The following is a 12,041-nucleotide window of genomic DNA, read 5'->3' on the forward strand; positions in this document are numbered from 1 at the left end:
TCAGCATATGTAAACGCTTGTGAATTTCTCACTGGTGAGAAATCACTAAAGTTGGATGCAGTTCTACTTCAGGTGAATAAATTCACCAAAAATATGAATATATTCATTATAGAAGTTCACTCTAGTGTAAACGGTTGATGCGATTTCTATAAATCTCATCATATTTCTTCTCATGAATATATCCCAAGTCTAAACCCACCCTTAGATTCTTGATTCCAGATTAACTACATTGCAGAGTTCCCATAATTATATTCCGTAGATTCGATGCATGTTTGGTATGGAAAAATAAATTAAGGTCATTGTTCTCACAATGAAAGTGCGTTTGTTCCAACTGGAAATTCATTATCACTTTCACTTCAGGATGACAGCACACGGAGTTAAAAAGATTAAAAAGAGACTATAGTGACCTGTAATTTTACATATCAACAAACACAACACAGGGTGAAAAATATATTAAAACTGGAAAATCATTGAAAATTAAACAAATAACTATGTATTAGAAAAGTGTTACTACATTACAAAAAAAAGTGTTGTTACATTACAGGTCTATCCAGTTAGCTAGATGACCAATTAGAGGCAAATCACTGTAGTAAATTCTACAAAATAAATTGATACATCAACATCAAATGTCAATAGCATTTCGAAAGTTATTTTGTACAATGTTGTACCTTTTATATGTTATGTGTTTCGGTAACATATTTTTGAATTATCCAATTATCGTCGCTTCAAAGATGAGCACAACGAGATTAACAGACATAACTTGGGCACACGCTGTTAATAGTGACTCATATTTAACGGAAGTACTCCAAGGTTTGTTTACAGAATATGTTGAATTTCAAATAACGTATCGTTTGGTTATTTTACACAGGAGACATCAACTTCATTGAGGCAGATATCCTGATGGGTTACTTGCTGGATGATGCTGACAGTCAAAATGAGATTCCAATTATGGCCCATCCTCCATTAAGAAAGTCCGATTTATCTTTAAACGTCTTTCTACAACGAATTTATAATTTCAATAGTGTTGCTGCGGAGGATAAAATTAAAGGAGTCAAACTGGATTTTAAATCAATTGATGCATTTGAAAAATCTGTGCAGGTTATTCATGAATTCTATGACACTACAAGATATCCCACGTGGATCAATGCAGATATATTATCAGGGCCTGTGAATAATACAGAAACAATCCCAGTCGACCCTACTCGTTTTTTCAAGTCATCTAAACAACTTGGATCTGTTGTCTTATCAATTGGTTGGACGACGAAATGGGGAAAAGATTCTAGTGTAGGAAACTATTCTAATGTAGATGTTGAACGAATGATAAATGTAATTCGGTCCAATGAGATAGATGTTGCAGGTTACTCTTTGACTTTTCCTATTCGAGCTGGCATTGCAGCATGTAGTTTAGAAGAGTTGGCATATTTATACAGAACATTGAAAGATTCCAACGATATTACATTCACAATTTGGTCTGGTGTTGAGGATGCTGTCGATGTAGACAAATTGAAATTGGTAATGAAAACTATAGGATTGAATAAAATCTATGTCGATGTACCAGAAATTCTCAGAGCACAATTGAATTTATCATAATGTATTTGTGCGTTTAAACCAAAGATAGGAAAGGAGCACTTTTATGTGAGCAAATCACGTTTGATATAGTGGACTTTTATAGTCAAATAGTAAATATGAATAATTGATTTTTAGAACGAGCATTTGAATACAACAGAGATAGAAGCTGATTATTCATTTTTTTTACTATCCTCTCATTTTCAGTTAAAATAGTTACTACTATGAGCCTCTAGGGCTACGAAAGTTTGTGACGCTAATCACTGTACACACTATCGTAGTGTTTCCAGCATATGTGTGATGTTTAAAAAAAATGGTTGTATCATGTTTTTTAATTTTAATTTTAATTTTATTTATGTATCTACAATGATTCCCAAAAACTCTTGATGAATTCTTACTCACAACATTGGGCCCCATTCCCATTTCCACTTCACGGTGAAAACAAAACAAAGTGTATCCGCGATGACAACGGTACGGTCTCGACATCTGGATACGAAATTAGTTTTCCACTAAAACTTATCATTATAATATAAAATAATCTTCAGATACTATTTTTGTGAGAGATTATTTCACCACATGAAGAAAACGAAGAGTTTCATTCACATTGAACACTGATTTGATACGAAGAAGTTAATTCTCATTCATAACTTCTATTTGAAAGGTGTCCATTCTGCCTGAAAATCCATTATTATCTTTGATGCTTCACTATCTCGTAAATAGTAGTTCAATGACGTGCCGATCAGTTCGTTTTCACCGTGAAGTGTGAACGGGTATTTTGTACGGGCCTATTGCTTCGCCAATAAATCTGATCTATAGCTCCAGGTCGTTCCCATTCATGCCATGTTGAATTCGGGTACTTGCCAAGAAGGTTGAGAAACTTGCAGTTCCATGTTCCGAGTTTCCAATCTCTAGTCTTTGTTCTTTGCTTCTGTCTAACCGGATTTTTATTTAAGTCATTTATTTTTACAGGCTCAGTTACATAGGTTTAAAGGAGCCAAACTCTTAGCTATACTTTTATTTGTATATATCAACATGTTTCCTTAAATCTAGGGTTAATAAAGTAGGAAACCGATTACTCGCGGTCGACTCGAGATTAGAAGGGTGACATAGTTTCTTTTGGAAAAGGAGGGGATATAAGGATATTGTACAATGTTCACACTCGCATTCACACTCACGCTCATCATACTCAATTCTTAAATCTATTATTATATCTATTATGCATATACATTTCAGCTTATTCTATAGTTAGTCAGAAGGGAAACAGTCGCTCGCGAAGGAAAAAAAAGGAGAGGATAAGGGTGTACGGACAATCACACACGAAGATCGATAGTTTTAAGGAAAACATATATTAGGGACATGTAATCGAGGTCTAACCGAGCTAACACATCTCTCACCGGTACATTGGGCTGTCTACCTCGGGTCCGAAGGGAGTTTTTCTAAATTCGATCTGGCAACAAGATACACCTCGCAAACCATACACGGTTTGAGGCTAACCTTAGGGGAAATTGAGTGAAACCACCGGCCCAATTCATCTTTATTCCATTTGCGTTGCCAATTAGCGATGGTATTTTTACGGACTAAAGAATAAAATTCATTGAAGGCGATTTGACGCTGATAAATATCGCCTTCAATTGCACCTACCTTTGCTAATGAGTCAGCCCTCTCATTACCCGGAATGGAGCAATGTGAAGGGACCCAGACAAAGGTAATGACATAACAGCGTCTGGATAAAGCACTCAAAATTTCTCGTATTCTCTCAAGGAAGTACGGCGAGTGCTTTTCCGGCCTCACTGAACGGATAGCTTCGACAGAGTTAAGACTATCCGTTACAATGTAATAGTGTTCAACAGGTCGTGAGGCGACGCTGTCCAGCGCCCAATGAATTGCTGCCAATTCAGCAATATACACTGAGCAAGGATTCTGAAGACTGTGTGAGGTGCTAAAAAATTCGTTGAACACTCCAAATCCTGTGGACTCGTTTATAGTGGACCCATCAGTAAAGTACATATTATCATAATTGATACCCCCATACTTTTCATCGAAGATCGTTGGAGCGATCCTCGATCGTTGGTAATCTGAATATCCATGGATATCTTGCTTCATGGACAGATCAAAATGCACAGAGGAATTGATGTAGTCAGGGAAACAAACACGGTTGGGAATATAAGAAGAAGGATCAACCTGCATGGAGATGAATTCATGATATGAACTCATGAATCCGGAGTGAAAATTTAGCTCGATCAGCTGCTCAAAATTTCCGATCACCAATGGGTTCATAACCTTACACCGGATGAAGAACCGAAGAGATAATAAATTGAAGCGATCTTTTAGTGGGAGTAGGCCTGCCAAAACCTCGAGACTCATGGTATGCGTTGAGGGCATACATCCCAACGCGATACGGAGACAAAGATACTGAATTCGCTCGAGTTTAATGAGGTGTGTTTTGGCAGCTGATTGAAAACAGAAACTGCCATACTCCATCACTGAGAGAATAGTTGTTCGGTACAACATTATAAGATCTTCGGGATGGGCTCCCCACCAGGTGCCGGTAATTGTACGGAGAAAGTTTATTCTTTGTTGGCATTTTTTACTCAGATACCTAATATGGGCCCCCAAAGACATTTGGAGTCGAACCAGACCCCAAGATACTTGAATGACATAGCATGAGTGATCGGTTTACCCAAAAGTTGAAGCTTTGGTTTTGCTGGTCTATGCTTCCTAGAAAAAACCACCATCTCTGTTTTCTCCGTGGAGAATTCGATCCCTAGCCCAATGGCCCAGGTTGAAAAATTGTTCAAAGTATCTTGTAAGGGTCCTTGCAGGTCGGATTCGTTTGATCCTACGACAGACACCACTCCATCATCTGCAAGTTGTCTTAGGCTGCAATTTTGTGTAAGGCAATTGTCGATGTCGCTTACATAGAAGTTGTACAAAAGGGGGCTTAAACATGAGCCCTGGGGGAGGCCCATGTAAGAGAACCGACTTACTGCCGAATCTCCGTGAGAAAAGTTCAAATGTTTCTCATAAAGCAAGTTATATAACATATTATTCAATAGAGGCGGCAGACCCCGAGAGTGTAATTTGTCTGACAAAATCTCTATTGAAACAGAATCAAAGGCCTCCTTTATGTCCAAGAATACTGAAGCCATTTGGTTTTTTCGGCGTAAGCCATTTGAATTTCTGAAGAAAGCAACGCAAGACAATCATTCGTCCCCTTGCCCCTGCGGAACCCATATTGTGTATCTGAGAGTAGGCTTTTCATTTCAACCCATCGATCAAGGCGAAACAAGATAATTTTCTCCAACAATTTCCGTATACAAGACAGCATTGCTATTGGGCGGTACGAATTGAAGTCGGACGCGGGTTTTCCGGGTTTTTGAATAGCTATAACTCGTACTTGTCCCCAATCATCTGGAACAATATTATGCTCCAGGAACCGATTGAATAAATTCAACAAGCGATGTTTCGCCACATCAGGGAGGTTTTTCAGCAAGTTGAACTTAATTCTATCCGATCCCGGAGCAGAATTGTTACATGAAAGGAGAGCAAGAGAGAATTCTATCATCGAAAACTCGGAATCAATATCGCACCTATCTTGTGAAATATCTCGAACAATTTTTTGTACGGGAACGGAATCGGGACAAACCTTCCGTGCAAAATTCAAAATCCATCGATGTGAATATTCCTCGCTTTCATTCGTTGAAGAGCGATTTCTCATGTTTCGAGCCACTTTCCATAATTTTTTCATTGACGTTTCTCGTGACAAACCTCCCACGAAATTTCGCCAATTAGCACGTTTTTTCCCTTTGATCAAATTTTTGAACTGATTCTCAAGGGCTAAATACGTTTGAAAATTTTCAGGGGTTCCACGTTTTCGAAAAGCTTTAAATGCATTTGATTTACCCTGATAAAGCTTGGAACATTGGCTATCCCACCATGGATTGGGAGGCCTTCGACGAATAGTGGAACCTGGGATGGGTTTAATTTGAGCGCGAACCGCGCTGTCATATATCAAACGAGAAAGTCTAACCGGGTTGTCCTATTATATATTTATCCTGATAAAGCTTGGAACATTGGCTATCCCACCATGGATTGGGAGGCCTTCGACGAATAGTGGAACCTGGGATGGGTTTCGTTTGAGCGCGAACCGCGCTGTCATATATCAAACGAGAAAGTCTAACCGGGTTGTCCTATATCAAATTTCGTCGTAAATTTTCCGGCGCGTTTCATTTTACGGATGGCTTGCTGGGCCTATCTCGCCGGAGGGCCATCGTACACAGCTCTGTTTAGTTTCGCACGCTGACATGAGGACAATGATCAGCCGCCCCTGAAATAGGGAACATACGCTGTTTTGAGATGCACCTCCATGGTGAACAGGCGCTCAGGTAAACCCATTTCCTATGAACGTACGAACAAGATTCCCGCGAAGTTGGTTACCAATCTTTACTATGGTTTCTCGTACCCCGGTCGGCGCCATGGAGAGGCAGGGATAGGAGTTATTGGACAAGAAGCTAAGAACCATGTCGAAGTACCGATGGTACACTTCTTCCAATCGATTACCAACTTTGAAGCATGATTAAAATTAAGAATTTTTATTCTATAATATATCCTCAATATATCTAATTAGATCCACTAAAATTTGGAAGCAAACAAAAACGTTAGTTGTTTACAATACTCACATAGATTTCACTAGCATTGATCATTCTTCTGCGCGCGCATGTTTTCGCACTACGCATGAAGAACGTGCTACTATAATCCACCAATTTTCCTACGACTTAGTCAGTCAATTTTGCGTTCTCGTCGGGTTAAGTCGAAATTAGAGAGAAAGTTGTAAGTAATATAGAGCCAAACTCTAAAAATAAGCAGTATGTGTCGCTATAGATCAAATGTGCTACAAGGAAGGAAAAATACCTCGGTCGCCATATTAGATTATTGATTTTTAGTGAATTTGAGTTGCTGTTTCTTAAAGAAAATACGGATTGTACCAGTGAAAATGAGCCGTGAGGCTTTCTGAATGTATAACATTCTGTTTTTCATGTTTTTCCCGGGATTTCTATCATAAGTGATAAAATGTACTGCAAGGTGCATGATTTGAGGTTATGTAAGATGAAAATTTTTAAAAACGAAGGAATCGGTCAAATTTTGGGTTTAAATTATATAAATCGGGTTGAAGAAAATGTGCAATATGTCAAAGCCGCAAATTTGTTTTCTTAAGATTTGAATCTATTAATTTTCCTCCAATTATGATGCGTGATTGTGATGGCGTGGTGACAAATATAAGAGCTTCAACGTGAATGAATATTAATTATGTCCAAGTTTCTGCGGTATCAGCAATATTATTTCAATTACACAACAATTGAAGAAGTGAAGTGCGAAGTTTTTGGTTTTTTATTCTGTACAGTTGAGAGTTTGTAGCTAGTTTTACTTCTGTTATCTGAGTTTGTCACAGTGATACGTTTTGTGCTACTCCGTGAACCGAACAATAAAAATCATTCCACCGAGCTGGATGTAAAGCAATTTATGATGCGAAGAAAATTTAAATCTGAGTTTATTTTTACTTTGGAAGTCGAAAATAGCTAGGATAGGCGAACGAGATATTATAACATTACTGCTGCTTAAAAGTGGGACAGTTGTTTCATCCATCTTATAAGTTGTACGCGCAAAAGGAAAAAATATCATGAGCAGCATTTTTGGATTACCGCGAAGTCATTTCATACAGGGAAAGGGAGAGAATATTCAACAGAACTACAACGAATTTGAAAGAATTTGAAAAAGTGGTATACAACAAACAGTGTTTTAATGAGATTAAATGGACACGGAACAATACAGTAAAAAGTAAGACCTTCGGCAGCGATATATTTTCTTGATGAACTATATCTCTAAAATTGAGTATAATTGAACTGGGTACCTAGAAATTCCAGTTTGTGAATTCCAGTTACTTTCCTGCAAAATACTAACTGCAGACATTTTGTGACGTTTTCTTATTGAAATCATCGTAAAATATAACATCTCGAAAGGTCGCGCTATATTTAGTTGATTGCACTCTTACGTCATTCTGTGGCAAGATGGATGTTTATTAGACATATACCAGGCGCCAAGATCAGAGAAATGTAATTTCGTATATGACGTCAAAAATGATCTATATTTAGTGTACTGAGAGTTACTCATATCTATTTTTTGAATATTTCGCTTTCATAGCTCAGCAATGACTGAGTTAGCCGCACTAGTGAATAGCAGAATATCGTTCATCAATTAAACAACAATGTCTGGTCCACCGAATATCAACAATAATCAGCCAAGCACCAGTGGGCGTGGGTGGCTACGTACACCACCTCCTACGTATTTCCGTTCCCCTTCACCATGGGTACCGCCTGGTTCGACACAAGCAGGGAGAGAAACATTTCCGATGTCATCTATTGGAGATGTGCAGTTTAACGCACGTTACAATGATTATCCGATTCAGTTGCAGTCAACGTGTGAAGGCAACGTGCCTAGTGAAATTCAATACGAGAAATCGAGTTTTCCTTCTGATGGATCTTCTCATAAAGACATAGAGTACCAAGTAACGCAGAAAGATCGAATGATGAGTACGCCAAATCGTCAGATCAAAAGACCAGCTTCTATGATACCCCAATCAGAACCGGCTAATGCCTATTGTGGGTATCCTCATCAAAAATCGATTTCGCCTGCCACATACAATGCCTCGCTAGCAACGCAACGAATGCGTCCAATCACTCCAACACATCAGATGGATCATTTTTCTCAACGCATGCAATCTCAAAACCCATCAATTCTACGTCCATCAGATGGTGTAAAAATAGCACCGCTACCATATAATGTTGTGAATTCATCCATTCAACCGCAGTTCATCATTTACGATTATTCGGGAGAAACTGGACCATCCACTGCTGAAATAATAGCAAATCAGTCACAAGATTATGTTGACGAAAAATTGGCTGAGTACCAAGCAACTATACAGTTACTTCAAGGTAAGTTTTTACTTTATTACGAATTGCAAATAGTGATTTTTTTTTTGGTTTTTTTATCGAACGAAATAGTGATAATCGATATATTTGAAAGTCGTTTCTTTTCTTCCATGTCATAAAAATATACCATTATATTGTGCCATATACCATAAGTCAAAGAAACAGAAACAGAGACAGGAACGTAACAACATAACGTACCGTAACAATTTTTTTTTGTAGATTTGTTAACTATTCAGTACATTTGCAACCAGAAATGGAAGCCATTTTTGCCAAAACCAAAGACACAAATAAAATTAATTGAATTATGATATGACTTTCTCTCTTTCTTTTTTTTTCTTTCTCTCGTCTTGCACTGGAATCGAACTCAATGGTCCTAGTTTCATATGGGTGATTTTAACCACCCGGCAACGAGAACCACATGTCGTTTATTCGTTTGTGCTCTCAAATGCACACACGCATTGGGAAATATAGTGATGTAATTTGAAGTAATTTTATATGACTCTCGAGACAATACAGTGATGGATTGATTCAAAAATAAGTTAAATTTCAACTGGTTCACCAGTGAAAAAAATTCCTTGTTCTTGTTATATGAGGACTTTGCTCTCATTACATTGACCTCAGAATAAAATAATTAATTTATAATAGAAATTATGCTTTTTCCTGTAAAATAATTGCCTTACACCTTGCCCATGATGTTTTTCCGCACCACAATATTTGTAACCTACTTGTGACATTACGCTTTTTCTGAGCGGTTGTTTTTGGTGCAATTGCTATCTGGGGCGATTTATTCCGATCACGATATTTGGCAAAGAAATCTCAACTAAGTACTGAAGAAAAATGACGTAAGTAATACTAGGTTGAGACGGCAAAGTACGTCTAGAACACTAGATGTCGTGAGAATTTCATTTCGGTTGACTGAGTTTATAGTTATATTTCTTCTTCTTCTTGAATGGCACTAGCGTTCAATCGGAACTTCACCGTCCTTAGGGGGAACCCCTGTCTGGAAGGTCGAAAAATAATGAATTTTTGTGATTTTTTTAGATGCTAGGATTTAAGTGAAGTGTTTGGGTATTTTGGTTATGGTTTAAGGTGTATTTCAACATGTATTTTCCACTTTTTGAGTGCACGAATGATGATTACTGCGCTGTCGACAGTTGGATGCGTAAGTTCTGTCTGGAAATCGGTATCTTTCTGGTGGTATTGGTTCTGAAGCAACGGGGTGTCGCTGAACGAATTCCAATGAATATTTTGAAACTTTTGAATAGCTAAAGCATTACATAGGGGTTTTGAAAATTCGAAAAATGACGGCCATTTTTGTTAAAAATGAGTTATTTTTCATGAGAAATCGCTGTTTAGAAGCTCATAAAAATCGTAAAAAATGAGGTATAAAAACGGCTATGTAACGCTTTAGGTAATTCATTTTTTCATGCTGATAAATAGTTTCAGCGAAATCGATCGAGTAGATCCTGAGATATCGATACGACCAGCTAAAAAACCATGGTTTCGAAAAAAAACGCGATTAACCCTTTCGCTACGAGCGTCGTCTATAGGCGACATTCGCGCGATGAGCTGTGTGTACGATCGTCGTCTATAGACGACATCAGGGTGATACTGCACATCGATCACATCAGCGCGATATGCATACTTTTCGGCGCAGTGCCCCGTTCAGCGGTAGCACTCCGACGGAGCTCACTGCCGTAGTGAAAGGGTTAAAAATTCGTACAGCAATACTATATCCCTTGAGATGAACTCATACGTTTAGCTATAACTTCCCAACTAAATCAAATATCGAAAAATTCTTTTAGTGTGACATTTCTGAGTGCATAAGCTTCCCAAAAAAGCAAAAAAAAAACTTAACGTAGGTATTACTTGCGTGATTTTTTTAGCAGTACTTTGTTGAGATTCTGTTTGTCAAATAACACACCTAGAATGTTTTCTGGAGTGACAAGCTCTAAAATACGCGTGACCACAGTACAAGTCGGAATAAATTTCTTTGACGAAAAATCCCCCGACCCGAATGGGGATTGAATCTCAACACCCGGCATGATAATACGTGACGCTAACTTCTCGATCACGGGAGTACTTATCATGAATATATATTCTGTCAAATAAATACGGGGATTTTGTGGTTTTCATGAAAATGCTAATCTAATATTATATTATCGTCTTTAAAATACCGAACAATCCAGTCATCGAAACATTTTTATATGTGTATTCAGGAATTGCCTTCAGTTCACGCAGCGAATTCGTTTTTATATGTCTTCGATGCTGTCAAAACGGGTCCGGTACGAAGCGGCAATTTGAGTTTCGGAAATAGGAAAAGGCACTCCCATGTCTCGTCGCCGATAATTATGCGTTAAATGAATGTGGGACCAGAATTTAATCGTTGAAGCAAGTCTTCAGCCACTCGATTGCGAAGAAATATTTGAAGCTCTTTTGACATAGGACTATGTCTTTGATTTCTATATAGGGGGGTCACTCTACGAAAAATGTAACGATTTATTAAGAGTTTTCAAACGAATATTACTCAAAATGGTTATTGCGACATATGTTGTGTTATACAGGGTTTTCCATTTCGTACTTCCGAAAGTATACAGCCCTGCGCTGACAACCGTTTGACATAGCTGTCAACCAAAGCGTCATATCGTTAGTTGAATGTCTGCCATTTTACAATATGGATCGTTTTAGCATCGCACAACGTGTTAGTTTTGTTAAATTATACTATAAAAACGATGAAAACCGGCAAATGTTTTTCGAGCATTACGGACGGATTTTGGTCGTATGGACGGCCTACAGAGCACACAATCGCTAATGTAGTGCGTAAATTCGAACAAACTGGATCCGTAGCGGATATTGTGAAACCTGTGCATCATCGTAATGTGCGTTCGGCCGAAAATATTGCTACTGTTGCTGCCAGTGTGGAGGATGACCTGAATGTTTCGATTCCACGGCGTGCTCAGCAATTGGGCTTGTCAACCACATCATTGTGGCGAATTTTGCATTTGGACTTGCACCTACATCCATATAAAGTCCAACTGGAACAAAAACTAGAGCGTGGTGACCATGGAATGCGTCGGGCATACGTCGATTGGGTGAACGAACAACAGCAGCAAAATGTTGAATTTTCGCATCAAATTTTCTTCAGCGATGTGGCACATTTCGAGCTCGGTGGCTATGTGAACACCCAAAATTTCCGTATAAGGGGCTCAGAAAATCCACACGTGATTGTTGAGAGGCCATTGCATCCGCCAAAAGTCACTGTTTGGTGCGCATTATGGTCTGGTGGAGTCATCGGGCCGTATTTCTTTGAAAATGAGGACGGCGAAACGATAACTGTGAATGGTGAGCGCTATGGCCGCATGTTAACCGATTTTTTTTTGAACCCGCTAGACTTTTTTTTGTGGGGTTATGCGAAAGACCGTGTCTTTGCCAACTCTCCGCCAACTCTTGAACATTTGAAAGACAACATTCGTGAAGTTATGACCGAGA

At 38.5% G+C, this 12,041-nt stretch overlaps 2 protein-coding genes across 8 annotated transcripts in view; both read left to right on the plus strand.

The window, feature by feature from the left end:
- Positions 1 to 604: 604 nt before the first annotated feature.
- Positions 605 to 5,179, plus strand: LOC129775586 (protein FAM151B). The gene is made up of 2 exons (XM_055780482.1): positions 605 to 810; positions 869 to 5,179. Exons 1-2 carry the CDS (start codon positions 627 to 629, stop codon positions 1,588 to 1,590), a joined length of 906 nt encoding a protein of 301 aa, XP_055636457.1. The 5' UTR covers positions 605 to 626; the 3' UTR covers positions 1,591 to 5,179.
- Positions 5,180 to 6,358: 1,179 nt separating this feature from the next.
- The window catches only part of LOC129775585 (muscle-specific protein 300 kDa), a 110,299-nt gene continuing 104,616 nt past the window's right edge, over positions 6,359 to 12,041 (plus strand). For 6 of the 7 annotated variants that reach the window (XM_055780473.1, XM_055780477.1, XM_055780476.1 and 3 more), the window contains exon 1: positions 7,765 to 8,555. In XM_055780473.1, the coding sequence (XP_055636448.1) occupies positions 7,829 to 8,555 (727 nt within the window). In that variant the 5' untranslated portion in view covers positions 7,765 to 7,828. Of the gene's footprint in view, positions 6,397 to 7,764; positions 8,556 to 12,041 lie in introns of those variants that run through there. The other variant, XM_055780479.1, reaches the window with a different exon arrangement.

Source organism: Toxorhynchites rutilus, chromosome 3 (assembly GCF_029784135.1).
Source record: "Toxorhynchites rutilus septentrionalis strain SRP chromosome 3, ASM2978413v1, whole genome shotgun sequence".
Classification (NCBI taxonomy): domain Eukaryota; kingdom Metazoa; phylum Arthropoda; class Insecta; order Diptera; family Culicidae; genus Toxorhynchites; species Toxorhynchites rutilus.